Source organism: Panthera pardus, unplaced genomic scaffold (assembly GCF_024362965.1).
Source record: "Panthera pardus isolate Hobbes unplaced genomic scaffold, ASM2436296v1 HiC_scaffold_20, whole genome shotgun sequence".
Taxonomy (NCBI): Eukaryota; Metazoa; Chordata; class Mammalia; order Carnivora; family Felidae; genus Panthera; species Panthera pardus.
The window spans coordinates 60,964,608-60,992,561 of NW_026526766.1; the positions used below are offsets into that span (position 1 = coordinate 60,964,608).

At 49.6% G+C, this 27,954-nt stretch overlaps 1 protein-coding gene across 2 annotated transcripts in view; it reads left to right on the top strand.

Moving 5' to 3' along the window:
* COL15A1 (collagen type XV alpha 1 chain) overlaps window positions 1-27,954 on the top strand; it is a 108,384-nt gene that overhangs the window by 59,762 nt on the left and 20,668 nt on the right. For both annotated transcript variants that reach the window (XM_019454366.2, XM_019454367.2), the window contains 16 exons: window positions 4,158-4,217; window positions 5,633-5,725; window positions 7,227-7,352; window positions 7,924-7,986; window positions 14,017-14,052; window positions 14,476-14,616; window positions 14,821-14,889; window positions 15,700-15,735; window positions 15,841-15,924; window positions 17,454-17,519; window positions 19,489-19,524; window positions 22,065-22,127; window positions 24,384-24,452; window positions 24,563-24,598; window positions 27,219-27,272; window positions 27,374-27,433. In XM_019454366.2, the coding sequence (XP_019309911.1) occupies window positions 4,158-4,217; window positions 5,633-5,725; window positions 7,227-7,352; window positions 7,924-7,986; window positions 14,017-14,052; window positions 14,476-14,616; window positions 14,821-14,889; window positions 15,700-15,735; window positions 15,841-15,924; window positions 17,454-17,519; window positions 19,489-19,524; window positions 22,065-22,127; window positions 24,384-24,452; window positions 24,563-24,598; window positions 27,219-27,272; window positions 27,374-27,433 (1,092 nt within the window). The remainder of the gene's footprint in view (window positions 1-4,157; window positions 4,218-5,632; window positions 5,726-7,226; window positions 7,353-7,923; window positions 7,987-14,016; window positions 14,053-14,475; window positions 14,617-14,820; window positions 14,890-15,699; window positions 15,736-15,840; window positions 15,925-17,453; window positions 17,520-19,488; window positions 19,525-22,064; window positions 22,128-24,383; window positions 24,453-24,562; window positions 24,599-27,218; window positions 27,273-27,373; window positions 27,434-27,954) is intronic.

A 27,954-nucleotide genomic window follows, 5' to 3' on the forward strand; every position in this document is an offset into this window, starting at 1 on the left:
CTCTGTGTTCCGAGTTTATCTGACCCTATTCATACCACCTCTGTCTGGTACAAGGTGAATGGGCCCCAGTCTGTCGGTGAGGGTTGTGAGACCTCCAGAAACCTGTCTGCTGTTACATGCCTCGAGGAGGCAGAGCTGACTTTCGAACTGAGGCATGCAGGCCAGCAGAGCTCATGCTCTTGAACTTCCCTGAGAGTGTGGTGAGGTGGAAAGGTGTCAGACTGGGGGCCAGGAGGCCAGGGTTCTTTCCGGGAATGCCACTGACCCGTGATGTGTCCTGAGTGTCAATGTTACCATCTGTAAACAGAGGGAGGTAGACAAGAGCTCTGGTTTTTAACCCTCTCGGTACATTAGAGACACCAGGACATTGAAAATGCTGCAGGTGTCTGAATCCACTGCCAGACCAGTTGAGGAGCCCCTCCATCTGGGGTTCAAGCTCCCAGGAGATTCTACCATACAACTCACTGGGACCCACCCAGCTGGCTGTGATGTCATACATTGTGACTGCCAAAACACCAAGACCATATCCCCCCACAGTGACGCCACATCAGTGCAGCACATGTACATAGAACCAGCCCTCCTTTTTCCTTTTCAGAAACCTTTTATCATGGAAATTGTAAAAATTCACAAAAGGATTTAGAGTACTATAATAAGCCCCCCACATACCTGTGACCCTATGTGAATAAATATCAACTTGCCCGTGTGCTTTATCTCCTCCACCTTCTGTGCCCATCTTTTTGGAGCAGAGATGGAGGCTGGAAATATGTTTAAGTAAATCCCAAATATGGCATCATCTAACTGATGAATACTTTAATGCACATTGCTAATAGTTTGATCTGGGACTCTCCCCTCCAGCGTTAGCCACAATGCTGTCCATCAGTGGTCATTCTGATTGGATGTCATTATCCTTCTAACAACATTAACAATGGTTCCTTCATATCGTCTGATACCCTAGTTGTTAAAAAATGCCTTTTTGCAATTAGTTTGACTCTGGATCCCAACACTTACTACACACTGTGTGTGGCTGATGTGTTTCTTAAGCCTCTTTGGGTCTATGATTGTCTCTCACCTTCCTTTTTCTTTGTGCCATCAATTTGTTGGAGAAACTGGGTCATTTGTCCTTCGATCCCTTGTTTTTTCCACTTGGACAAGTTGGCACTCGAGGGCCTCACCAGACCAGCTGTGTTGGTGGGAAGGTAGATTACTATTTCTGAGAAAGTTCTTTGTCAACACATGTTAACAACTGTAAAACGACATATTATTGATCCAGAAACTTCTGTTCTAGGAATTAATCCTAAAGGAGGTAGTCTTATATGTAAAAAAAAACTGTATACAAATTTGCTAATCTCAGTATTGCCCATAATAGAAAAGAATTGAACACGGTTTAACTAGACAACAGTAGGGGGTTGATTGAATAAAGTGTATTCAAGTAATGGAACATCATGCAGCTATTAAAGTTATACTTCTTAGGAGTATTTAATGATGGGGGAAATACAACACAATGTCAGATGATAAAAGCTGGTTATAAACTTCAGTTACGTTGTGTGGTCTTAACTATTTAAAAGTTGGGGCCCCTGGGTGGCTTAGTCAGATAAGTGTCCAACTCTTGATCTCAGCTCAGGTCTTGATCTCAGGGTCATGACTTCAAGCCCCACACTGGGCTTCGCACTGGGCATGAAGCCTACTTTTAAAAAAAAAAGAAAGAAGAAGAAGAATAGACACACGCACAAACCCTGGAAGGATATACCCTCCCTGATCGTTAGTAGTTGTGGCCTCAAAGTGGCAGAACTGTGGAAGGATGGTAGGTTCCTAATACATTTTGGTGTTTTTGCCATGAGCGTATTTACAATGGGAATTTTTAAAAGCTCTAAGAAGAGTTGGGTCGGGGGCGGGGAAGGGGGGAGGGAAAGACAAACACACGGTATTTCATCCTGGCACGTGACTAATAACAGATCACCCCTAAGTGCCTGTGTCAGGAACTGGCAATGAGGTGAAATGGAAGCCTCCATTTGAGCAAATGGTTTAAAAGCACAATAGGGACCAGCCAAGAGAGCACTCACTCTGGAACCTTGTTAGGATCATTATGAATCTCAGAGTCAGCCAAAGAAATGAGTGAAAGGGACATCCACATCTAGCCCTGCCGTAGACCTGTGACAAATTTCTCACCTGTATCTTTGGTTACTCATACATAAAATGGGGTCATAGTACTCGCGTCTCGGGTTGTGCTGGGGATTAAATGAATTAACACGTGAAAAAGTTTACCTAGTGCATGGTACACACTCAACAAATTAGTATATCGAATTATTTTGCAGATGAGGCCCAGAGAGGTTAGGGGTCACACAGGGCCACATTGCTCCCGGGAGATGAGTAGGGGTGAAAACCTTGGTGTCTGGACTTTCTACCTTTGGTTTTTGCAGTGTCCACAACCACCCGTCTTCAGACATGGGTCAGAAGTTGGTCAGCAAGGTCCATGAGGTTCAAATGAGGTCACTCCATTTCTAAGGTCTTCCCACTAGTCGTTTGGCAAATACTATCAAGAGCCTAGTGTCTTCTGGGTGTTAGGGACACAGCAGAGACTAGAGGGCCACACCTCTGTCTTCATGGGGCTCGCTGCAAGGCCCCTGGCCATCCTCAGCTTGCTAAACAGCTCACTCATCAGAGCTGAGCCGCTCCACGTCCCAAATGCATGGACCAGGTTTTAACCACATCTTCTTGTTTTAGGATCAGAGAGGGCATGTGGGAATGGAAGGGCAGGTTGGGCCCAAAGGAGAAAAGGCTGGTGCTGTGACCATTCTAGAGACCACACTGGATCTGGTCATGTGCCCTGAGCATGTTATTTGGGGTTAGTCAATTCTGGTCAAGGAAATAGCAGGAGTACTGAGAGGACTGAGCCCCAAAGAAACCAAATTGAGAGTCGGGGAGACCCACAAAAACATTGTGGGGCTCAATTCTTGCCACATCTTACCAACCAGTGACCTTGACCTCTGCAGCCAGTTTCTCCATCTGTAATCAGAGGGTCCTTCCAATTCTGGTGTTCTGTGGCTAGACTCCAGGCTCTGTCCCTGAATTTTTTCCTGGGAAAGCTTCAGGCAAACGGGAGCTTCAGAGACCTGGGTGTGCTTTTAGTAGTTGTAGAATTTTTGGAGAGATCTTTACCCCTTCTGTGCTCCAGTTTCTCCATCTGTAAAACAGGGGTGGTGATGACTACCCCACACAGAAGTAGTCAGAATGAAATGAGGTGATGTTGGTGGAACTGCTTTGTCTGGTGTCTGTCACCACAGAAAAACAACAAACTCCTCCTTCTGAAGCAACAGTGAAGTTTATTGCCGAGGGGATATGCCCGCAGCAACCAGGGCCATGGCCCCCCGGGAGCCCCACATCCTGGGGAGGACCTGCTCAGGGAGCCTACTCTGGCAATAGGCAGCAACCTGGCTGCCTCTGGAGACTCTTTGTCAGCCTGCTGGTCCTGGTCCTCTGCCCTCCTCACCTTCCTCAGGGCTGAGGCCGTCTCCCAGGGAGGAGGGTGCTCTGGCCCTGGTGCCTCATGAGGCTGCCTGTGAGGACATTGGGGAGGGTGGTGTCCTCACTGTGATCTGACCGCCTCAGTGGACTTTAGATGCCACCAGTGTTCTGGGGAGCAGTAAGGGAGTCAGAGGAGGACATCATACCACACAGGTTTTGTGCAGATTTACCGTTCATGTTTCCATTCCTTCCTGGGGCTCAGGCCATTCTGACACCTTTTTTGTCAGAGGAGGCAGGCCTATAGGCAAGACAGGCTACAGGGCTGGTGGGAGGGGCAGGGCGACCAGGACCTGCTTCAGAGGGAGACATGCTGGGCCTGGCTACCAGGCTCTGGCAGGACCTAGATGGGGGGGGGGGGGGGCCTAGGTGACAGGGTGGGGAGGGTCCCTACTGCCTGGTTATTTCTACCATATCCACCTACCCTACACATGTGGTGCAGAAACAAAGGGCTCCTGAGCCCAGGGTGGGACAAGGTGCCCTTGGGCTGGCGCATGAAAACAAAGCCTTCTTCACCCCTGCAGAAGCTTCATCTTAAAGATGAGTGGTTTCTACAGAGAAGAGGAGGGACAGTGGCGGGGGGGGGGGGGGGGGGGTGGCGGTGCCTAGCACTCCACTGACCATCTCGTTCTCTTTAGGGTGAAGCTGGGGAGGGGCTTCCTGGCCACCCTGAACCTGTCAGGCCTACTGCAGCCACGGTGAGACCCCCTGTCCAGGTTCCTCACACACACAGTGTTAAGGGACTGGGCTTGCTGACAACTAGCCACAGGCTAAGGATTCTACCTTTCTTTTATTTTTAAATTTTTTTTCAACGTTTCTGAGAGAGAGAGAGAGAGAGAGAGACAGCACAAGCGGTGGGGGGTCAGAGAGAGAGGGAGACACAGAAACCAAAGCAGACTCCAGGCTCTGAGCCTTCAGCACAGAGCCTGATGGAGGGCTTGAACCTGCAAACCGTGGGATCATGACCTGAGCCGAAGTCCGGCGCTTAACCGACTGAGTCACCCAGGCGCCCCTAATGATTCTACCTTTCAATCCAAGATGCCTCCAGTGAGACCTTGGGGCTTTCACCTCTATCAGAACCCTCAGTGAGCTCAGGAGCAGAGTCTGTTTATGTCCCATTCATATCCTGCACCCTGAAGGACCCACGCGTCTGTCAACCACGTCCCAAACAGCTCATCACCATCCCCCCAGACCCGCTCCTCCCTCAGGATGCTCCTGTCTCTGGGAGTGGCACCCCATCTTCCTGGTCACCAAGACAGAAATCAGGAAACAACCTGCAGTGGCCCTCTGCCTCCCACACCCCATCTGGTCAGTCTACAAGCCCCGAGTCTAGCTGTGCAGTGCCTCCTGGTCCCTCAGACGGTGGCAGCAGCCACCCTGTCACTACCTCCCTTCTGCATGTGCACACCACTTCCGCCCCTCTAAACCCAGCCCAACTTCTTCTTGGAGCCTCTTAGCAGGTGCCCCACGGACATTCCATGATTGAATTAAGGCTCTCCTGGTTCCTGTCTTCGGGAACTAAATACCAGAAAAGAGTTTCAGAAATTACCTTTGTTCTTTGGAGGAATTTGATGGCATTCAACAAGTATGCACTGAGTGTCTTCTTGGTACCAGATCTTATGCTAGCTACTGGGCATCCAGAGGTATCTCAGGATCGGGCAGACCCTGGGTCTAGAGTTTAGAGGGGCTGACAGACACACGCAACTGAGCTTCAAGTCAGGTGGCCCTACTACCAAATCGAGACCTTAGTAGAGGTTAGTGGGGAACACAGAGTAGGGAGAGATGAATTCCACCTGGAAATGGGGTAGGTAAGAGGGCTTCATGGAGGAGGTGAGAGTGGAACTAGGCCTTGAAGGATGAGTAGGAGTTTGAAAGGCAGAAAGGGAGGCTGAGAAGATGTGAAAGAGCATAGTATGTTTGAGGACCTATTGGCTGTGCAGCGGGAGGTGGTGAGGGAGGAGGGGAGCAGTGGAGGGGGAAGTGGGAGAAAAGGCTGGAAGGAAAGTTGGCAGCAGCAGTTACTGGGCTACAGAATAAGGGAAGAGTTTTGGTGACGTGGCTGTCCTTGGAGTGGCAGGTGAAACCAAGTGGTGGGACTTTCTTCTCTCTCCAGGTGAGCGCTGAGGCCGAGGGCTCTGGCCTGGGCTGGGGTTCAGACGTCGGCTCTGGCTCTGGGGACCTCGTGCGCACTGAGGAGCTGTTAAGAGTAAGTGTGAGAATGACACTACCTGGTGCCTGGGATTGCCCTCTCGATAATCAGGAGGATTATACTTTCCCTCCACATTTGTATATGTTTGGCATTTTCCACTTCAGTCAGTTTTGTTTTAAGTGAATATGAGCCTTAGTTTATATTTAGGACCTCCACTTTCCCACTTGCCCCCTTTCCCTAGCATTCAGGGCTATTTCACAGCAAGTATGCCCATGACCTTCACCACTGCCTTGGCTCTGCCCCCATCCCCTTTACCGATGATACAGAACTGACTGCTGGCCTCTTCTCTAGGTAGCATTTAGCACTTGGCTTCCAGGCCCTTCTTGAAATCCTCCCTACCCTGATGCAACCCCTACTACCAGTTCAGACCACTCCTTCTCCCTCTTTGCTCCTGCTCCCCCAGCCTTCAGTCCAAGGTGGGCCCCCATCGTCCCTGGTTCCTGGGAAGCACCTCTCTTCTCCAGCTGCAGCTGATGGCTTTGTTCCGGGGCCCCAACCTCCCCGCCAGCCCTTCGTCTGAGTCCCAGTGCTGAATCCCTACCTAGAACACTCCACTCAGTTACCCATCTGCCTCCTCCTCAGGATAGGGAAGGAAGGGTTCTGGACTCGCTGGATAAGTGGAGTGGGAGTCACATGGGTCTTCCAGGCTGGTGGGATCAGCCAACCCAGCCAGAAGCGAAAGAAACTAGTACACTGCAGAGTAGTATATAACCCTTTTAATAAGGGTTAACAACAGGCAGTTTTTGACCACTCTGCCAGGTAATCAGAAAACTAAGTTAGCTAGAGCACCTCTGAAAATTCCAACTGATTGGATTTTTATTTTATATATATATATATATGTGTGTGTGTGTGTGTGTGTGTGTATATATATATATATATATATGGAGAAAACATGCTATAATGGGCTCAGAAAGACTTGGGTTAAAATCCAAGCTTTTCTAATAATTAGCCATGAGTGGGTGAGCTCAAACCAAGCCACAATATCCTACTGAGCCTTAGTTCCCCATCAGCTAAGTGGGAACACCAGTCTCTACTTGCAGTGTTACTGTGAGGAAAAGAGAGAATGGGTGGAACATATATGTTCTGATGTTCTGTATATGTTTATCCCCTCCCCCGCTGTTTCTTTTCTTTTCTTTTTTCTAATAATTTATTGTCAAGTTAGCTAACATACAGTGTATACAGTGTGCTCTTGGTTTTGGGGGTAGATTCCCCCGACTCATCACTTACATACAACACCCAGTGCTCATCCCAACAAGTGCCCTCCTCAGTGCCCATCACCAACTTTCCCTCTGTTCCCCCCCACCCCAAATCAACCTTCAGTTCGTTCTCCACACTCAAGAGTCTCTTATGGTTTGCCTCCCTCTCTGTTTGAAACTATTTTTTCTCCTTCCCTCCCCACCATGGTCTTCTGTTAAGTTTCTCAAGTTCCACATATGAGTGAAAACATATGATATGTCTTTCTCCCCTGCTGTTTCTTAACAGAGTATCTGCCTTTTAGGGTCCCCCAGGTCCCCCGGGCCCACCCGGCTCACCTGGGATTCCAGGAAAACCAGGAACTGATGTTTTCATGGGACCCCCTGGATCGCCTGGAAAGGATGGAGCTGCTGGTGAACCTGGGCCCCCGGTGAGCCCCTGGGGTCATTTCCCCCCTCTCCGTGGCCATGAGACTTCCTCTATCCAAGGAGGGGTGTACAGACCCCATACCCCAGCATGAAGACTCATGATAAGAGCGAGCAGCTAGCTAACATTTGTAAACAAAAGTCCTCCTCAGCTGAGTCATTACTAAGGCTCATAAGAAGCAGAAGCCGAGAAACACACCATCCTATACACTGTTTTGCAGCTTTATCTTAGTATAGGAAATGCAGGCTCATGGAATCTTGGAATTATGGGATATCGAAGTGCTGGGCCTGGGGCAGGGGGTCCTTAGAGACCCTCTAGTCTGACTCAACCTCCTGTTCCCCCTCAGAGGGGAAAATGCAACCCAGAGAATGAAGGACACTCGTCCAGGGGTACACAGCCAGCAGTGGCCATGCTGGGGCCAGGGACCAGCATTCCACCCTGGACCAACACAACCCTCCTGGACCCACTGGCCTCACCCGCTCGGTCCTCCCAGCCCTGGCCTCCTTTTCCAAGAAAGGTTCATGCTTGATTCTTATCAGAGATGTTATGGGCTGATTGTCACTGATGTTCTCCAGGGCCCTGAGGGACAGCCTGGACCCGATGGAGCCTCCGGCCTTCCTGGGATGAAGGGGGAGAAGGTACGGGCAGGGGGGGTTCCAACACATGGGGGCCACCAGGCCCACACTGCCTGTCTCTGACCTCTGGGCCTGTCCTTGCCTCTTAGGTGAAGGACCCTTTCTGATCCCCTCCTAATCCTCTCTCTGCTGGATGTTCCCATCCCAGGGCTCTTGATGCCCAAACCTGAGCTCAGCATCTCCAGCTTTAGTGAATGGTGCTGCCATCTACCCAGTCACGAGGATGCAAAGGCAGAATCTCTAACCCCTCCTTCCTCTCTCTTCCTGCCGTGCCCCACCTGTTGCTAGGACTGGCCCGCCTGACAGTCACCTCTCTTGCCTGTCTCCACCCTGATCTGATGTTCACCTCTCCTGGCCCACACGATGGCATCAGGCTTCTCGACAGCGTCCCATCTCCCCACCTGTAACCCACCTTCTGCCCACCTGCCGCACCTGTCCATCTTCCTGCTTCAGGCTCTCTCCAGTCACAGCCCTCTCCACTGAGAAGGCACCGAACCCTGTGTGCAGACCTGCCTTCCCAGCTCCATCTCCTGCTGCTCCCTCACGTGGCTTCTGGGTCAACCAGCAGCACTACTGATGTGCTGTGGGCATGCTCTTCCTGGACAGCCCCCTGTCCTTTGCACATGCTTTCTCCCCATCTCAAGTGATCTTTCCCTTTTCTCATCCTCCAAGGGCCAGTTTGGATATATCCTCTGAGAAGCCCTTTTAGACTCCCTATTAGCAGAAGGGAGCCCTCCTTCCTGCGCTTTCCGTTAGCACGGTATTTGTTCTGCTGGGACTCCTCTTAGCCAATGTTAGCTTACCTGTGCCCCCACCCCTCCCCTGACAAACAGCACTAGCACTGTCTGTGTGTCCTTAGTTTCTGGCTCAGGCCCCTGTTAGCGTTTGGTTAGCGAATCTGCTGCTCCCTTCACTCTCTTCATTCTCTGTAAGCCTGTCTCTCTTCGGTCTGCAAACCCCACGTGGTGCCTTGGGGGCGGGGTTCCTGCCCCTACAGTGTTCCCATCCGGGGTTGATGAGATAAGCCAAGTCCCCTGCAAAGGAGGGCAATAAAGATAAGGTAAGCCTCCGTGTGGTGATACAGGCAAGCATGAGTTTAACTGGGGTTCAGAGGAGGGAGGGTCCCTCCCAGCTGGGATAAGGACCAAGGTCTTCTGTGTACTCCACGGCATGAAGTCGTGGAAAATGTCAACTCCCTAGACACCACCATCTTCACGGAACTGATTTTCCAGTTGCCGACAGCTCTCAAGTGTGTTTATTTCAATTGAAGCAGTAACTCGATTTTCGCGGAAACCTCCTTTCTCAGAAAAAGAAGAAAGAAACGGTTGTCAAGCTGTATAGAACTCTCTATACAAGTACCGACTATTTCATAAGAAATTAGATTCTTCGGGAAACATCACAGACCCACACTGTTCCTCCCTGTCCTTCTTGCCAGCTCTCCTGCACCCGCCCCCACATGCCCCTCCCTTGCTCGTCTGGCATTTAAAAATACCCGTGCCCACATCCGCATGCTGACACCAGAGTAAGCACACTCTGCACTGTTCAGGGGAGCAGCCGTGCACAGGGTGGCAGGCTTGTATAGGATGATTGTTGGAGATCAATTACATTCCCCACCTCCACCCCCCAAAATTTGCTGTGAGTCCTAATTCATTGCACTATGTGCATAAGATGCTTTCTGGTCAGGTAAAAGCAGATTCTAGAAGGACTTGGAAACTTACATCTGGAGAGCTCAAAGGAATCATTGCAGATGACATTTACCTAAAAATAACTTTTAAAAGCCAAAAGTAAACCAAGGAGCATAGTATGGATGTAAAATAATAGAAATGTACTACAGAAAATGAGCAGTCTCTGGGAGGGAACCCAGCATAAGATCCAATGATACAGCTGATCCTTGACTCCCCTCCACAGTATCTGTTCTTCAGGCTTGCACACCTCCAAGGGACTCATTTCTTGCCAGGAAGTGCCTTCCGCAGTTGCATGGATTCTTGTAAGGAGATCTTTTCTCATGCTGCTCAGAAAGCAGCCTCCTTCTCACTTACAGGGCGCATAGACCAGTCTGGGCAGTTGTCTAAAGGGGAGTTTTTTTTCCCAGAGAATGAGGTCCAAGCTTATCTGACTGGAAAAAAAAAATATTGTCATATATAATCATTATTTTCAAATGTAGGATTGTCATCAAAATGTGGATGGTCTTTAAGAATTCTTGAAATAAATAGTTTATTTTATGTTGAGTTCCATGATAGGAGTACTCCTTAATATATTTTCCCAAAATTAAGATGAACAGCTACTCTGAGATCTTTAGCCCATGAAGGAACAGGCGAAGAGTATCCTGCTTTCTCAGCTACTGAATGTTCCTGGAAAGGATGCTGAAGAACGTGCCGGAGACACGTCTCTATGACATTCCTTTCTGCTTTTTGCATTGCACACTGTGACAGCCGGATCTGCGGCACACATGTAGCATATTTACTATTGTCACTCTTTTCCTTCGTTCACACTCTGAATGATTCATTGTATTCTTCAGTGTCAAAAGGTGCTGGGACACCGAGGCAGAAAAGAGCTTGTGTTTTGACATTTTCTTCTGTGTCCAGAATTGCTGAGGGACATGGAGCTCCCCGTAATGGGCTTTGAATGATCTCACTGAGCCACCGAAATGTCAGTGTTGGGCCTTATAAAGCAGATTCTGTCTTCCCCATGGGATGAGAAGAAATGCAAGTAATTCATCATTGCCTTCCCTTTCTCTGTGTAACCCCAGTTTGGTTTTGAGCAATTATCTAAGTCTTACACACTAAAAACAGGGTGCCCCTTAAGAACCTAAGCAGTGGGTACATCATAATCAGGTGTCAGGATATTTTCCTGACTCCTTCTTTTGTGAATCCTCAGAGATTCTCCCATTGGAGGCCCCCAACCACAGTCCCCTGATGTAGGGCCATATCTCCTGTGGTTGACCACTCCTGGCCACCAGTTCCCTTTGGTCCTCCCCTCTGCTCAGAACTCACAGCTGGCTCCATTCTATGGAACCCACATGCATTTAACAAGGATCCAGTAATGGTTTGGAGCTCGTAACAGCTTATTTCAATTAAAAATTCCAATATTGGCCCGATTTCCTATTTCATATCTCCTTTAACCATCAGATGTGTTTGGTACAAAATCAGGATTATGGGCCTCCATAAAACCAAATAGACCAAGGTCAATTGTAATTGTAACTAATTGAAGTTATCGATGGAACGAACACCATGAGCAAAAGTGACAGACAGCCACAAGGCAGTAAGTTGTGCCATCTGAGATACCACAACAGAAAACGACAATCCATGTATTTATTAGGTTTTTTGATGTTCCTGTATGTTGAAGTCTAATAATGTCCTTGGCAAATCTGATAACTATAATGAGCAGAAATTTCTAATGCATTCTGAAGCATGATTTTGTAGCACTCCTGCACCTTATTCTTTTACAGTATTTCCCTTGTAGAACTGACCTCTCCACACTTCATCTCCACAACCAGACCTGCAGCTTGGCTGGCTGAAATTGTAAGACACACAAGCCTCACACTGAGGAATTGGATATAGGTCTGCCATTATCATTTTGGGAGCAGAGTCTTTGCTGACTCTTGTAATTGGAGTTTCCCAGTTTTCACTCTATCTGTTCGTGTAAATTCCAGTTAAGATGAGCTCTCCCATCCCCAAGCTGATCTGCTCAGATTCCAAAATGGTGGCCACCAAATCTGTGAGCCAATGGAATGGGTCTAAATACTACCTTTTTGCATGTACAAGCTGGATAAAATCATCTGCTTCTGAGACCGGTAACTCAAGGTCCAAAATATCTTCTAGACTTCCTGTGAAACTGCTACAAGACATACTCTTAATTTGAAGAGCTGGGAAGGCAATTTAAAAAAGACAGTTTTTCACTTTCCAAACATAATTTTCTTTGACAGGCTCAGCTGGCAACACAACAGTAAGGTTTTCAGAGAATAGAGTCCAGAAGTCAAGAGATGAAGCTAATTTGACTTCTCTCTCACAATTTCCCTGACTGTGATTTGACTTGTTACTGGAAAGGTGCATACGGTTGGCACTTCCTTCAAGGACAGATTGCGACAGGCAGCAGATGATGGCGCGGCTGGTCACGCCCAAGAAATGTAGGCGCAGGAACCGCAGCCTCCAGATTAGGCAGCAGAACCGGAACCCGATTGTTTTTGTTTCTGCCCATGGTGAATGGTCACAGGTAGTTTCTCCTGGGTCAAGTGGGCAGGCAGAGAAGCCTCTGAGCCCAGCCACCACTGCTTCCTTCGCCGAAGCACCCCTTCCCCTCCCTGCACCTGCTAATGCCCTGGGCGACTGCAGCCTGATTGTGACAAGGCGCATCTCTTGTTATTCAGCCCTTACAGGTGACTTCCTTTCAACAGCTAATGTATTTTTATTTCTAAGGTCTCTAATTCATTCTTTCATATAAGCATTGTGCTTATTTCATAATAATTTGTCCATGTTTCATGGCTGTAATAGCCTCCCTTTTCTCCCTGAGAATATGTATTGTACGCTTAAAGTCCTGATAAGGTTGTGTTCCTCACGCTCCTTCCTTGGGCATACATTCTATTGCCGGCACTGCTGCCTGTCTTTCTTAAATGTTTATTTTTATTTTATTTATTTTATTTTATTTTTTATTTTTGTATGCCTCTCTTTGATAGTGTTGCCCTCCCTCTGATATGTGTTGTTTCTTGCTCGTGTGTTTGCTTTCAAAGTTGGAATCTCTCTTTGGTCTGTTTTCTGCCTCTGTTCATACAGATTGTTGAGGAGTTGGGCAGCGGCTACTTCCGAGGCTTGCAGGTTTCAGTGGGTTTCAGGATGGGGGCAGTGGGTGTGCCATCAGGCAGGGCACCTCAGCAGCTGGTCTTAGGAGTTTGGGGTATCCCTGGATCTCCCAGGATTCCCTAGCCACTCGGGGCTCTGCCCAATGCCCTGGCTCCAGTAAATAGCTCTTATTGTTCTAGGAGTGGGGGCTGGGAGGTGAGGGGGAATGGGCAGGGCTGGCTGGCTTTCCTGCTCCGGAATTTCGACCTATCTGCCCATCAGCACCACACCCTGCCCCTCGCTTCCACCGCCACTTTGCAGGATACTTTTTCCCCTGTGCTTTCTCTCCACTACTGAAGTCTGTGGCTTCAGCTTTCTGTATTTTCCCTTTGGTATTCCTCACTATTTTCAGATTCAGTATCATTCACCATCTTATTTTTGAGCATGTTATTTTGGAACTAGCCACTTTGTCCTTCCTATGGATTTGATATTGGAAGGGCAATCCAACCTAGAATAAGAGGGGACTGGGGAAGGGCACAGCCTTAGATGGTAGGTACATCATAATCGGGTGTCAGGATGTTTTCCTGACTCCTTTTGTGAGTCCTCAGAGTTTCTCCCGTTGGAGGCCCCCAACCACAGTCCCCTGATGTAGGGCCATATCTCCTGTGGTTGACCACTCCTGGCCACCAGTTCCCGTTGGTTCTGCCCTCTACTCAGAGCTCACAGCCGGCTCTATTCTGTGGGACCCACATGTTACACCCCAGAAAACCTATTTTGTGGTCCCCATTAGGGGTATACATGTAACCTGCTTTAGAGAAACACCCCCCAACCCCATCCTGGGGCCACTCCAGCCAGCCTTTTGTCTTTAGATATTTCCGGAAGAAAGCCAGTCACCAGTTCACAATTCTCCAAAAGTCTAGGGAATACATATCAAGTTTTTGAAGCCCCTTTCTTGGCCTCAAGTAGCAGACCTATCTCTTTATTTCCGACATGGGAGGGGTGGGGTAAGGGACCCGCCAGTACACAGATAATTCTCCAAGGGAATTCTTCCTCTGCAGTCTCTCCCTGGTTAATCTCCAACTTCTCCTTTTTACTCTTAAGGTAGGTAATGAGCTAAGAGTTGAAAAATGGGTTTTTCAAGTCAGCTCATCTAATAACCTGTTACTTGAAAGCCTCTAATTCTGCATTTTCTTTGGAATATACCTACTGAAATATATATTAATTGGGCCTTTTTCTTGCCTTTTTTTTTTTTCCTCAGGGAGCAAGAGGGCCTAATGGGTCAGCCGGTGAAAAGGTAAAAGAAAAAAAAAAGGAAGAAAAAGAGAAAGCTTTCTTATTCTTCCCCTTTCTCTGGGTTTACTGTAATTGGACTGCTGAGTATATAAGCATCGGGGAGAGAAACACATCTCTCAGATGTGTTCTCAGAGAGAAACACATCTCAGGAACTGTTCTGGGACCGCAGACCCACTAGAGAGGGAGGGGGAAACCACTTGCTCCTTTCCCATGCCCTCCCTCCGCACAAACACGTGCACAGGAGCGCATCCGCTTGTCTCCAAGTGTCAGCAAGACCGTGGTTTCTGTACCTGGAAGCAGTGCCCATCAGAAAATCCATCAACCTCATTTAGTTCAAAGAATGATTTCCCAACTCAGGCGTGTATGTTACTCCTTTTACCAGCGACCCCAGAGCTGCACAATCAGCCCGTCCTCTTCCTTACAGGGTGACCCTGGCAGCAGAGGCTTACCAGGACCGCCGGGGAAAAATGGACAAGTTGGCGCTCCTGGGGTCATGGGACCCCCAGGGCCTCCTGGACCCCCAGGGCCCCCAGGCCCTGGATGTGCAATGGGACTTGGATTTGAGGTACTCCCCCACCCTTTTTGTGGTTAAAGAACAATGGGCACTAGGGGCTGTTGGAAAAACCAGCTAAGAGAATGCGGGTCCGAGGGCAGAGGCTGTGTGTGACTCCCCACTGGGCCCAGCCAGCTCCAGGTCCCAGCTCCACACCTGGCACATGCATGTGCTCTGGAATTGGATGTGAAATTCTCATTCTTCCTCCTTCTCCAGGATACTGAAGGGTCTGGAAGCATCAGGCTGTTGCATGAACCCAGGATCTCTGGACCAGCGGTTTCAAGTGTAGGTTGAGTTTTGAAACCTTCATTTTGAGGATTGTCATATTGTCCTGCTGGAGTGGGGAAGCTGTGGGGTGCTGCCGTGGCCCTGTTCCTTTTGGTAACTCACCCTCTCTGCACCTCCAGCTTCCAGCCATGCAGCGGGGAGACTGGGTGCTCTTTACAACCTGTTTCTTTAAGGAGCAGCACAGGAGTTTTGCACAAAACATCATAGGGGAAAACTTGAAAGTCATCTTTGTCTCTCTCTCTCTCTTTCTCTCTCTTTCCCTCTCTCTCTCTAGTCCCTTACCATCAAGCATGTCTGCTTCATTGCCTCCTACCTGCTGCCTCATTTCAGAACCCTGTGCTCCCAACAAGTGCCCCTTCCCACTGCGTCCAACCCTGGGGAGATGTTGTCCCTCTTCTGCAATGATTTCCTGCTCTCAAGAGGACCAACCCCCAGATCTCATTATGTTTGTCAAATGGGACCCAGAGCTAAGCACGCCAGCCCAGCAGAAACAGAGCCTCGAAGGGACAAGCAGCATACCCCTCTCTGTGGTTAAATTAGACCTTCCCTATCCTCCAGATGCAGAGGGCTCTGAGAGTCAGGGTTAAGAGGACACTCACCCCATGCTAGGAGAGAGCCTCCGTGGGTGTTCTTCCTTCTGATTCTGGAAGGGGGATTTGCCCCACATCTTTTGCTTCCCGGGGCAAAATCCGTGTGGGAGCTGAGGGAGAGATGGCAAGATGTGAGGATAGATGAGGAGTAAACAAAGTGAAGAGAAGAAAACCAAAGAATGTGTTTGATTGTTTGTTTGTTTGTTTGTTTTACCAGGGTCCCAAAGGAGAAAAAGGAGACCAGGGGCCCAAGGTGAGGTCACAGATCTGAGGCGGGGGTGGGAGAAATTTCCAGCCAGCTTCTAGGAGCATTATCCATGTACAATGAATTTTTTTCCACTATCACTGTTGTATCCAGGGTGACAGAGGGATGGATGGAGCCAGCATTGTGGGACCCCCTGGGCCCAGGGGGCCGCCAGGGCGCATCGAGGTCTTGTCCAGTGTGAGTACCAGCCAGGTTGGAGCATGACTATGTATTTTCTGCCTTCGCTAAAGGGGAGAGAAAGTTGTCCACAACTTCAGGGATGGTGGTTACACAGAAGGCATGTAGCTGGCATCTGGCATTGGCATTTCCACCTACCAGCACACCCCTTGTGTCTGCTCCTGCCCCAGTACCACGGTTCTCTCACACAGTACTTCCAGAATACTCCTCTTATTGGCAGCATCTGCAGTCAAGAGAATGGCTGTGACAGAGAGGCAGAGGAACATAAGTGGGAGAAGAGTGAGGAAAGATGTTTTGGGGTATGTGAAATTAAGGAAGCCTTTCTGGAGGAGGTGTCTTTGAGCAGGGACTTAGGAGCTGAGAAGGATCTTACCAGGTAGGCACAAAGGACAGGACTTCCAGAATTCAGATGGCAGGCACACTCTGAGCCACAGCACAGAATAGGAAAACGTGAGTGAATCCAAGGCACAGGAGGCTGATGGGTATGGAGGGTGTAGAGAGTGGTGGAAAACTGTAGAGAAGGCTGGGGTGTGGGCAGGGAGCAGAGCAAGGTCCCCTTCATGTTAGAGCATCACACTGGTGAAAAACTGTGGCTCTTCTGAGACAAGTGATGCCATACTGGTAGATGAGAGAGAGACAGAAAAGTCCCAAATAACTGGGGAAAAAAGGATGCCTACAGTTAAAAAAAAAAAAAAAAGTGATTACAAATATCCAGGGTGGGTAAGGGTGTGGTGAAATAGTGAGTCTCATATGCTTTGGTAGCAGTGTAAGTTACAAGGCCCCTTTAGACCACTCTTCAGCAATCCATTAAAACAAAAGTGTCCATACCCCCCAGTTCCATGTGGAAAGACATCCATGCTCCATTGTTGGAAGAAGCAAGTTGAAGAATTCTACATTCAGCCTGATGCCGTTGATGTAAAATAGGCACACGGACACACACACTGTCAACGCTGCATGCTTTCTATGGAGATATATATGGAAATATATGCTTTAAAAATATGTGTGTGTGTGTGTTTAAAATTTTAAAAGAGAAGACATTCATAGATGGTGCAATTTTTTTATTTTTATTAAAAAAATTTTTTTAATGTTTATTTATTTTTGAGAGAGAGAGAGAGAGAGAGAGAGAGAGAGACAGAGTGCAAGCAGGGGAGGGGCAGAGAGGGAGAGGGAGACACAGAATCCGAAGCAGGCTCCACACTCTGAGCTGTGTGCACAGAGCCCAACGCGGGGCTCGACCTCACGAACCGTGAGATCATGACCTGAGCCAAAGTCAGACGCTTGACCGACTGAGCCACCCAGACACCCCATGGATGGTGCAGTTTTAAGGTTAATTGAAAGAAGAAAGTCTACAGCAGCTCAGCGCTGTTTCATAAGGGGTGGGGAGGGGATGGATGTGCTGCCAGTGAGTTTAGGGTGTTGTGTTTGCCTCTGCTCTGTGGTGCTGGGGTGACTTCAGTTAAAGACTCCCTGCCAGGAACAAGGTGGAATGTGCTACCCTCTGTCTCATTGTCTGTTTTCTCTCTTTTCAGTCTTTGGTTAACATCACCCACGGGTTCCTGAATCTCTCGGATATCCCTGAGCTCATTGGGCCTCCGGTGTGTATCCACAGCTGCCCTAGAGTGAAGTTCTTCCCAGATACCCTGCTGAAACTAAGCTGGGTTGGTTTGGAATCTTCTTAGCTCCTGAAGCATGGAGCTAGAATATGTCAGAATAGAATGGAAAAAAGAACTTTGCATTTCTGAGAAGTTGCTATCACATTAATTTGATCACTCGGGAAGTTTTGTGTCCAATGCAGTGGAAGCTTCCAGTCTCATGTATCGGAAGTATGTGTCATGGAAAGCAAAGAATCCTAAGTAACAAACCGATTGATGTCTGTGGGATGCCTTTGGCCTGCTTTTGTTTGCATATGATCTCATCTCCTAGAACGGGAAGAGCCTAGGGAGACCTAGCCTTGTGCTAATGGGAAAACCAGCGCACAAGGGGAGAACATGACCTGCTTTGGTCTTTCCAGCCCCCTGTTAGAGATCGGGACCACTTAGCAAAGCTGTAGTATCTCTGCAAGTCTGCAGAGTCGGCCTATGGCATAAGGAGACCTAAAAGGAAGGAAGCTCCTTCCTGCAGCCTGTGCCATAAATCCCCGTTGCACCTCCCAGCATCTGCTGGTGACAGCCGGAAAGAGAGGAAAGAGCTGTGGTCTTAGGAGCCCTGGGGTTCCAGCCCATGTCCACACACCACTCTGAGCCTCTGAGCCTGTCCTTTGACACTGCCTCAGCAGCCTTTGGGGCAGCTCATAAGAGGTTGGTGGATGTGAATCTGCTTTGCAAATGGCAGCACTTAGCGCAAGCCCACATGCAGATTGAGGCTTATACTTCCACAGCTGGGCAGCCCACCCACCCCTGTGGTCCCTAATGAGGTTGGCCTCCACCCCTAGCATCCATGTCCTGGGGAGAACTTGGCGCTCCCCCCAAGGCTTCTGCAGATATCTGGGACATTCTTCTAGAGCCAGCCTGTCCTGCTGAGGGGCCTCTGTTGGTGGGTACTTCTGCCGTCTCTTTACTACAGCCAATGGGGCTTCTTTTCCTTGGTTTCTGTAAAATCACTCAAAATACCCCAATAGTTAACCCCTAAAGCAAACCAGCTCTCAAGAAAAAGTCATCTCACAAAGGGTCTTGGTATTTCCCAAACAATTAGAGGTTTGGGGTTATTAGGCAGGTTATTACTAAAGGAAAATACCCTCTAAAATCAAAGATTCGGCATCTCTGTCCTAAGAGTCCCTGGGGCTTGTCTGCCCCATCCCTTCTCCCTCCCCACACCCCTAGAATCTGCCTTCCCTGCCAATCCCCGTCCTTCCTTTAGCAAATCCAAGGATCCTTTTCGTTCCTAATGAAGGGCCAGAATTTTCCTACTCAGAGGCCCATCCCTCCCTGAGGGGACTCAAGTCCCAGCTGGCACCCTTCTGCTTCCCCACCCCACTGTATATACAGTGGATTGAGAAACGTGTTGCTCTCCAGTTGTCTGTCTCTCTATGTATTCTGCCAAAGTCAGACATTTAATGAGCATGTGGGTACCTGGGCCGGCAGGAAGAAGATTCCCGGCCAATGTGGAGTGAACCGCACACTGTCTGTTTGTTCTTCTCTGAGGGAGAAGCACTGAGTCTTCCACCCCCAAATACCTCGGCACACCCTTTGGGCCCACGCCTCAGAAATTAGGGGCTGCTTCTCCAAGAACATGTATCAAGTGATTTCACAGAGGAGAAGGCAGACCCTTCAAATGCAGAGTCCTGCATGGGGGTGGGGTGGCAGTGGGGGCTCTGGGCTCCTGGGCACAGTTTCTGGCCCCGTCACTAACCAGCCGCGTGACTCTGCACGGTCCCTTCCCCTCTTGGGCCTCAACATCCTCGTCTGCAACATGGATCGTGAGACACCTTCCACCGTGGGAACATGCTTGGGTCTTTGGGAGCTGCTGGGAGGGGGTGGGCCCCTGAGGCACAGCGTTCCTGCTGGCTCTGGAAATGCTGCTGCTAACCAGCCTATTTTATCTTCGGTATTTTATCTTTGGTCACAGGGTCCAGAGGGCATACCTGGGCTGCCGGGATTTCCAGTAAGTACCACAGTAGCCATCTTCCCTCTGTGCCCTGGGGCTGTGTTCATTCTGTGCCTTCCACCTGGAATGCCATTCTTCTCCTTCTCTATGACACCATCTTGTTTATGTAACCTGCCCTGGTTGACCCTCACCTGGAGTGATCCTTTCCTCCTTTTTTTTTTTTTTTAATTTTTTAATTTTTTTTTTTTTTTAAAGTTTATTTAAAAGAGACAGAGCGTGAGTGGGAAAGGGGCAGAGAGAAAGGGAGACAGAGAATCCCAAGCAGGCTCCGCACTGTCAGCGTGGAGCCCAATGCAGGGCTTGAACTCATGAAACCTTGAGATCAGAACCTGAGTCGAAACTAGGAGTCAGGACGCTTAACTGACTGAACCACCCAGGTCCCCCATCCTTTCCTCCTTTGAGTCCCATAGGCTTTATTTTCACCTCTGCTGTGATTCTTTTCTGCCCTTAATAAGTTATTCACACCCTTGTCTTTTTTTCTCGATTGTACTGTGAACAGCTTGTGGAGGTTGGGTCTTAATCTCTCTCCTGGTACCAGCAGAAACCAGAGCCAGTGGTTGGCTGCCTATGAATGTGAGGGGATGAGTCAAGTATACAGTCCCCGCAGATCAGTGTCCTAAAGAGAGAGGATGGGAGCAGTGGGGGATGAGGGGGAGCAATCACAGACTAGAAGCCCAACAATTAATAGTCTGTGTGCACACTATTGTGGCTTCCACCATGGAAGGTGAATATGCATTTCTGTATAGAAAGTGATCAGTTTTGTCTAAAAGTGTGAGCTTGTGCTTACGCTCAAGGCTCCAGCGTGAAATCTGCACAATTTCTCCAAGACGCTCCAGATCTGAAATGTCCTAATGCCAACAGCGTATGCGTTGCCTCCAGGCAAATGAAGGAGATTTAACAAAACTGTGACAGAAATTTGTTCTTGATGATGGAATATAAGTGATTTCTCTTTCTGTTTCTTTCCGTTTTTCTGAGCTTTTTACATTTTGTTTTTTTAATTTTTTTTAATGTTTATTTTTGAGAGAGAGAGAGAGAGAGAGCAAGCAGGGGAGGGGCAGAGAGAGAGGGAGACACAGAACCCAGGCTCCAGGCTCTGAGCTGTCAGCACAAGCCCAACTTGGGGCTCCAGCCCGTGAGCTGCGAGATCATGACCTGAGCTGAAGTCGAACACTTAATGGACTGAGCCACACAGGTGCCCCTGAACTTTTTACATTTTGCAAAAGGAGCATATCTTGTCATGACACTGGCAATACGTGTGAACGAGACCTCAGGAACAGGAGAGAGAGTGGCAGTCATGGAGAACACCTCTTTTGTTAAGAGGAGGAGAGGCCAGACCTCTGAGCTCCGGCCCTGGCTTGGCTGCTCCGAACCAGGGGCATGTTCCGGAACACGTTTTCTTCTATATGAGTAGGGCTGTGTTCCCGCGGGAGCCCCCAGGGCCACTTTAGGGAGTAAAGAGGGGGCCACAAAGTGGGATTCTAGGCCACCAACCTGCAATAAAGAAGCTCCATTTGACATATTTTATATATTGAGCTTTCATTCAAGTCTTTACTTGAAAAAAAAAAAAAGGAATGAAAAGAGTTTCATTGCTAAAAAGTAATAACAAATGTTTGAAAGCCACTGCTCTAGTGGGTAACTCCCCCTTTAACCCACAAGACTGCACAGGGACTTGTGAAAAGCTACATGGCAGTAAAGTGTGAAACACCTTTCTGGGGCAGACATCTGGCTGTGAGTCACTGTCACAGGTATATAGTGTTGGAGTTGAGAAGAGGTCACCTCTGGCCGGGTGTGCAGAACTTGGCTCTGCAGAGGGGTGGCTGGGCATTCCCGCAGCAGGAAGGGCGTGGGCGGAAGCGCGGAGGCAGTGCGCAGGGCAGAGAGGATAAGGGGAAAGGCTCACCTGGGTGTGTGATGGGGAGCAGGGGATGAGGTGCTGAGGCTGGCTGGGATGGGTTTGAGTGTCAGGCTGGGACGTTTGGATCCCATCCCATATGTGGTGGGGAGCCAGACGGGAAGCGGGAGTCCCAGGCGATGAACGGTGGGTGGAGGCAGGCCACAGGGTGGCCAGGAGGACCCATGGGGTAAGCAGGGGCAGCAGGACGAGGCTGTCTCAGTAGGGCCCCTCAGAGGAAGCCAAAGTTCAGAGGCAGGGGCCTCTAGGCCTCCTAGCGCTTAGTGCTGTCGTCTTTCCACCATACCACAATTCTTGCATCACTTAAAATTAAGAAAATGTCATGGCTAGTTGTGACTTCTTCCTAGCAGCAGAAGAAGCTCTTTTTTTTTTTTTTTTTAAGTTTATTTATTTATTTTGAGAAAGAGAGAGAGCTGGGGAGGGGCAGAGAGAGAGGGAGAGAGAGAATCCAAAGCAGGCTCCATGCTGTCAGTGCAGAGCCTGATGCAAGGCTTGAACTCATGAACCGTGAGATGACCTGAGCTGAAACCAAGAGTTGGACACTTAACCAACTGAGCCGCCCAGGCACCCCTAAAGCATTTTAATCTTAACAAACAACAAAATACCCTCCGATGATTCCTTTCAGGGCCCTCGTGGACCAAAAGGTGACACCGGTGTGCCTGGATTTCCAGGACTAAAAGGAGAACAGGTAAGAGGGACCCAGGTATTTAGTGGGATCATGCTCCAGAATTTGCTAAATATTTCAAATTGGCTGAAAGTAGCTTTTAACTTTAAAAAGGTTTTCTGAGATATAATTCACATGCCGCAAAATCCATTCCTTTAAATTGTAGAGTTCAGTGATTTTTAGTATATTCACAAGGTTGTACAGCCATCACCACTTCCCAATTCTTGAACATTTTCGTGCCAAAAAGAAACTCCATATTTAGTAGCAGCCACTCCACAGCTGTTAACTTTTATGATCTAAGTGGCCCTCCAAGGTGAAGGTGGGTCATGGTGGGGACATTGATTCTCATCATAGTCCCATGTGCCATGCTTTATCTAGCGACCTGTTGGGCACCCCCATTAGAGTGTGTGCTCCCTGAGGGCAGGGCCACATGCCAGTTTCTTCTCTATGGTCCCAGTACTTAGCATAGGATCCGGTGCACAAATGGCACCCAAGACATTTATTGGATAAAGGAACATAAAATTAATCAGTACAATAGATGCTAGTATTTAGAAATTATAAGTTGAGCATTCTGCATTTGGATGGCAGTCTTGGTCCAAAATCTTTGGAATAAGTATTTAACATGCAAAGAATATCCCGGGAACTCCCAAGACATGGAACGGACCTTTCTATCCTTCCGTATTTGCCTCTTAGAATTAACTTCCTGGTTGGTTTTTATAGATAAGGGGGAGAGTAACATCTATACACAGATTGCAAAGACTCTGGATTGGGTCACGAATTCATCTATCCATTTGTGTACTCATCCATCTTATATCCATTCCTAAGGATGTGCCAGCCGGGTTCCTATAGTAGGCACTAGGGATATAGAAGTAAGACATGAGGAACAGACATGCAGTTAGCCAACAGAAAGCATGGCCGTTGCTGTAACAGTGGTCTATGCAAGGCCCCTGATCCTTCCTTGAGAGGCACAGAGGGTGGGTATGTCTCCAAAAGGAGGGAGCATTAAGCTTCTGTCTTTTTGTTCTCCCCCCACCATTCCACACTGGCCCCCCAGCAGAGGCTCCAGTGTCTGTTGGACCATAATTTTAGGGCGTAGGGAGTTCAAAGGCTGAGCAAAGGGGTCTGCATTTGGCACCATGTGGGGTGATGTCTTGGGATGCTTTTTGCTGCCTTGGGCCTTTGACAAGCCGCCGCTGTGGCTTGGGAGGAGGCCTGGTCGAACCAGAGTGGCTCTTGCTTTAAACACTATTTTTAGAGGGACCTACGTGCCGTCGCCACCGCTAATTTCCTACCACCTTGAAAACTGGGATGGGCGCCCAGCCAGCTCTGCTCCAGCCCTCGCAGCAAACGCACTTTCTCTCGCTCTGCCTCTAATGCTTCTGTGCTTGTCCTTCTTACTGCTGCCGTGCTCAGGACTGCCTTTCCTCGCCAGTGCAGTGGTAAGATCCAAATATGAGGTGTGGGCTCAGGGGGACGGAGGGAAGAGGCCGCTCTGCTTGCTTTGGCACTGCTGTCCCGGCTGCTTCTGGCCCCGTTGAAGGGGGACTTTAGTGTGGTCCAGCCTAGCACCTCAGGGGCCAGCGCTGAAGTTTGGAGCCAGAGTGTTAGAGTGATATGGAAGGTCCCTCCACCTGGCCTTCTCTGTGCACACATATCTTCTAGGAAGCCTCCTGGGATAAGTAGATGGCTCTGCTGAGGACGGGATCTAGGGCAAGATTGGCCACCTGGCTACCCATCTCCCCAGTTCCCCAGCATCTGAGATAGCTTTGTCTGCTCAGGTTTGCACAGGATCCTGGAGTCTGGGGACAGAGTTCCACATGGAGACACGAGGCCTCTGTGTTGAGAGAGGCCTCTAATGTTCATACTTTTGTCTCTTTCCCAATTGCAGGCGTTTTAACAAGAATAAGGATTGTTAGGGAGGCAAGCCACCAAGTAAATTAGGAGCCAGAGGTTCTCAGAGGGGTGCTGTGTAGTAAGAGGTGGGGAGGACCTTGTCAGGCTGGTTCCTGGAAGGTCGGGGGGTGAGGATGTAGATCCATCGGTGTGGGAGCCCTTGAGGCTTGCAGGACGCCCACCTGGACTTGTGTGTTGAGGGAGTAACCCAGAGAGCGAGTGCTCAGGTAGGAGGCCCCTGCAGTTTGTTCTCCAGGGACAGGTCATGTCCGATCAGCGGGACGGCAGGTACGGGATTGGGGCTGCAGGACCACAGACCCAAGGGAGCCTCTGGATGAGGCCGTGAGGAAGAGACCCGATTTCATTGAAAGGTTCTCTGAATTGCAGGGAGAGAAGGGAGAGCCAGGTGCCATCCTCACCGGGGACATTCCTCTGGAACGGCTGCAGGGGAGAAAGGTAATCATGTCACCAGACCCTGAAGGCACACATCCGCTTCAACGCCCCATGTTTGTTCCTGGCACCGACTGTGTTCCTCTGAATGACGAGTTTGTATCTCCCTGCTTTAGGGTGAACCTGGTGTGCATGGAGCCCCCGGACCAATGGTAAGCCAGACCATCTCTCAGCTGGGGCTGGACTGGGGGGCTTGAAGCATTTCTCATACTTTGGCTGCGTTAGATTGAGTTGTCAAGTTGTGAAAATAGCAAGGGTGTGGCAAATGTATGTGGATTAGGGTATGCTAATTGTAGTCCAGTGAAAATCTCAGTGGGTTAGCACAGAAGCAGCTTCTCACTCTTGCCAAGCCCATGGTCGTTGTTCCTAGGTGGGCATCTACCCCAAGCAGTGATTCAGGGACCCAGGATACTTTTATCCTGGGACTCTGCCGTCTGGTGGTTTCCCAAGCCACACTGGCATCTTCCAGCTCTGCAGGCTGAGGCTGGGGAGGGGAAAGAGGTCATGAAGGATGATGAACATCACTTTTAGCACATTCCACTGGCCAGAACTCAGAAGTATAGGTTGGCTGTGTGTCAAGGAAGGAGAGGAGAATCGACTGGTGCCGACCACTCGCGGGTATACCACATGCTTGCTAGCTGAAGATTGCCATTGTCCAAGGAACCCCTCAGAGGAACCCCAGAAAGTCTCTCTTGTTTCTTGGACCTAGTGTCTATGAGGCCTTGGGCAAGTCCATTTCTGTCTAGGCTTCTGTTTTCCCATCTTACAGAGGGTAGAGGTACAGTTAAAGGTATCAAGTTAGTACTAGATGATATGATAGGGCCCTTCTTGGCTTACTTGCTCTAGGAATCTGTAACCCATTTGGGCTGCTGAATGGTTTTTAAGCTCCCAGTTCTCTCAAGAATGAACTGCAAACCTCTCTGTCATAGAGTCCTCCCCAAGAACAACAACAACAAAATTCAGGCGTAAAATGTCCACTGTGGGTCAGACGCTGTACTGATACTTCACACAGACCATCTCATGTCAGACTCACTGCTCTAAGGGGTATCAGAATTCCCAGTTTATAGACCAGGAAATGGAGGTCAAAGAGAGTGAGTAACTTGCCTGCTGTCACACAGCTTGTAAGTGGTACACTGGGGATTTGAGCCAAGCCTGTTGGAGTCTATATCCAGGTTTTCCCCACTGACCCCAGTAAACATTTCTTCTAAAGCATTTTGGCCTGGAGATTTGTACATGGGGTTTGTTTGGTTGAAGCTGGACCTCAGGCCTGAGGAGAAGGGACCTCACAGACACATGTCCTTGACGAATGGCCCATAACCTCCAAGTTGCATCCCTCAAAGGACCTTCTGAGGCCTTTGGCCCCTTCAGTCGGGCAGAATGGGTGCCCTGCAGAGGAGAAACCGTGGGCTAAGACAGACTGGGGGAGTATGGTGCTAACCACTGGTGAATCACTTACCAACATCCAGTACCGTGGAAATATTCCAGGAGTTAGCAATGGTGGCCAGCACGCCGCTTCAGATGGCCATGTCACTTGTTCCAACCAAAGCCCAGTGTGTGCACAGCTTGCCAAGCTCAGACAGCATGGGAGACCTTCTTCTCCTTCGCATGATGATGTCATATGGGCTACTTGTGGCCCTCATGACTGGTATAGCTTACAGCACCTTTACAAGCTCCCTAGAGCCTTGTTACTCGTGGCTCCTGGATCAGCATCATCAGCATCACCTGGGAGCTTGTTAGATATGCAGAGCCTTAGGCCGCACCCTGGACCTGCTGGGTCTGCGTTGTGACAAGATCCCAGGTGGCGCCTGGGCACACTGACGTTTGAGAAGAGCTCTGCACTAGAACATACCACCAAGTGGCCTGTGCCCTGTTACTCCTTCTGTTCTTGCTTTTCTATCTTTAGGACTATTGTGGGCTGGGTACTTTACATACAGAGCCCGTTTTAACTCAGCTTTATTTGCCATTTTCCAGGGCATGGCTATATCTGTTAATGTCAGCAGGAAGAAGGGACTTGGAGACCCCAGGCTTAAACTAGTCATTCCCCTGGGAGGACGGGGCAGACCCAGCTACAGAAGTAGGAAAGTGTAGACTGGAGGCAGAGGGTGTTCTGGGAAGAGGTAGTGTGCATTGTACATATCCTGGATGCCAGAAGGCATAAGGGTTCCTGCAGGAGAGTGGAACAGGGCAGTGGCTCTAGAAGCATGAAGACATAGAAAGCCAGCACTGGAATGAATAAGGGTCCACAGGTCAAAGACTCACCTGAAGAATTGAGGTGCCAGGCCAAGACTCTGGTCCTGAGAGACAGGTGGGAGCAAGGCAGGAGCCAAATCCCGGAGCAGGTTCTCAGGCTGGGCTAGCATGAGAGGCGAAGCAGGGCTGCGTTATTCCGACTGGGACGTAAGACCTAGGGCAGAGGTCCGTCTTCTAAGCTACCCCAGTACCTAGCTACCAGGGGGCTGTGGCCCTGAGCTACTGCCTCTTGCTCCTTCCTTAGCCCTGACTGAGAGGGTGGGGTCCAGAGTCTTGGGTGGGGTACAGCCTGCAGGAGGCCATGGAGTGCAAAAGGGGTTGAATTGGTGGTCCCAGCTGAGAGCAGAGAGGTTGGGAGTCAAGGTTCCAGGCAGGTGCATACTTCATAATTGCCCGTTGTCCTCCCTCCTCCCTGCCCAGTGATTCATCCTCACCACTATCATGAAGGCAGGCCAGTGCCCCTCATCGCCCTGGCCCTTGACTTTCTCTTCTTTTCTAATCTGATACTTGTTTTGCCTCTAGGGGCCCAAAGGACCACCAGGACACAAAGGAGAGTTTGGCCTCCCCGGACGACCCGTAGGTGTCGCTGTTCCTCAGACTGGATGTGAGGGGAGGACACGTGGGCTGGGCCAGCTGGCGGTCAGTGGGTTTACTAAGGCATCTCCTGTGGGTTGCAGGGTCGTCCGGGACTGAATGGCCTCAAGGGCGCCAAGGGAGACCGAGGGGTCATGATGCCGGTGAGTGAGATGACCAGTGCCCCAGCCCCCCACTACCTGGGGACAGAGCCCTGAGTCCAGTGTCCATGGGGGTGGGGGGGGGGCGGCTAAGAGAGTACCGGGTCCAGTGAGTGGGGCTTGCAGACAGAATCTTCAGGAATGTTTGTCTCCTTCCTCCATTGCCACTTCCAAAGATCCTCCAGCCCATCCCTGTCCTCCAGCCCACTCTCAGGAGGGTCTCTGCCACTGAAAGCTCCTTAGTGGAACATAAGCTTCCTTGTCCCGACCCAAGAGGAAGGGTGGGAGAGCGATCTGGGTATGCTCAGGAAATCTGGTCTCACATCCCAGGCTCCTGATGCTGGGGTAATACCCCATCTTCCCGTTGTACACGGTCCCAGGGATATCACTCCTCTAGGGGCTCAGCACATGTTTGTGAGTGCATATCAAAGGTAGGTCAGCTACTTAGGCAGAGCCTCACAAGGTGGCAGACACTGGGGGCATCAGCAGGGTCCAGGGTCTACAATAAGGACGCCAGTGTTTCT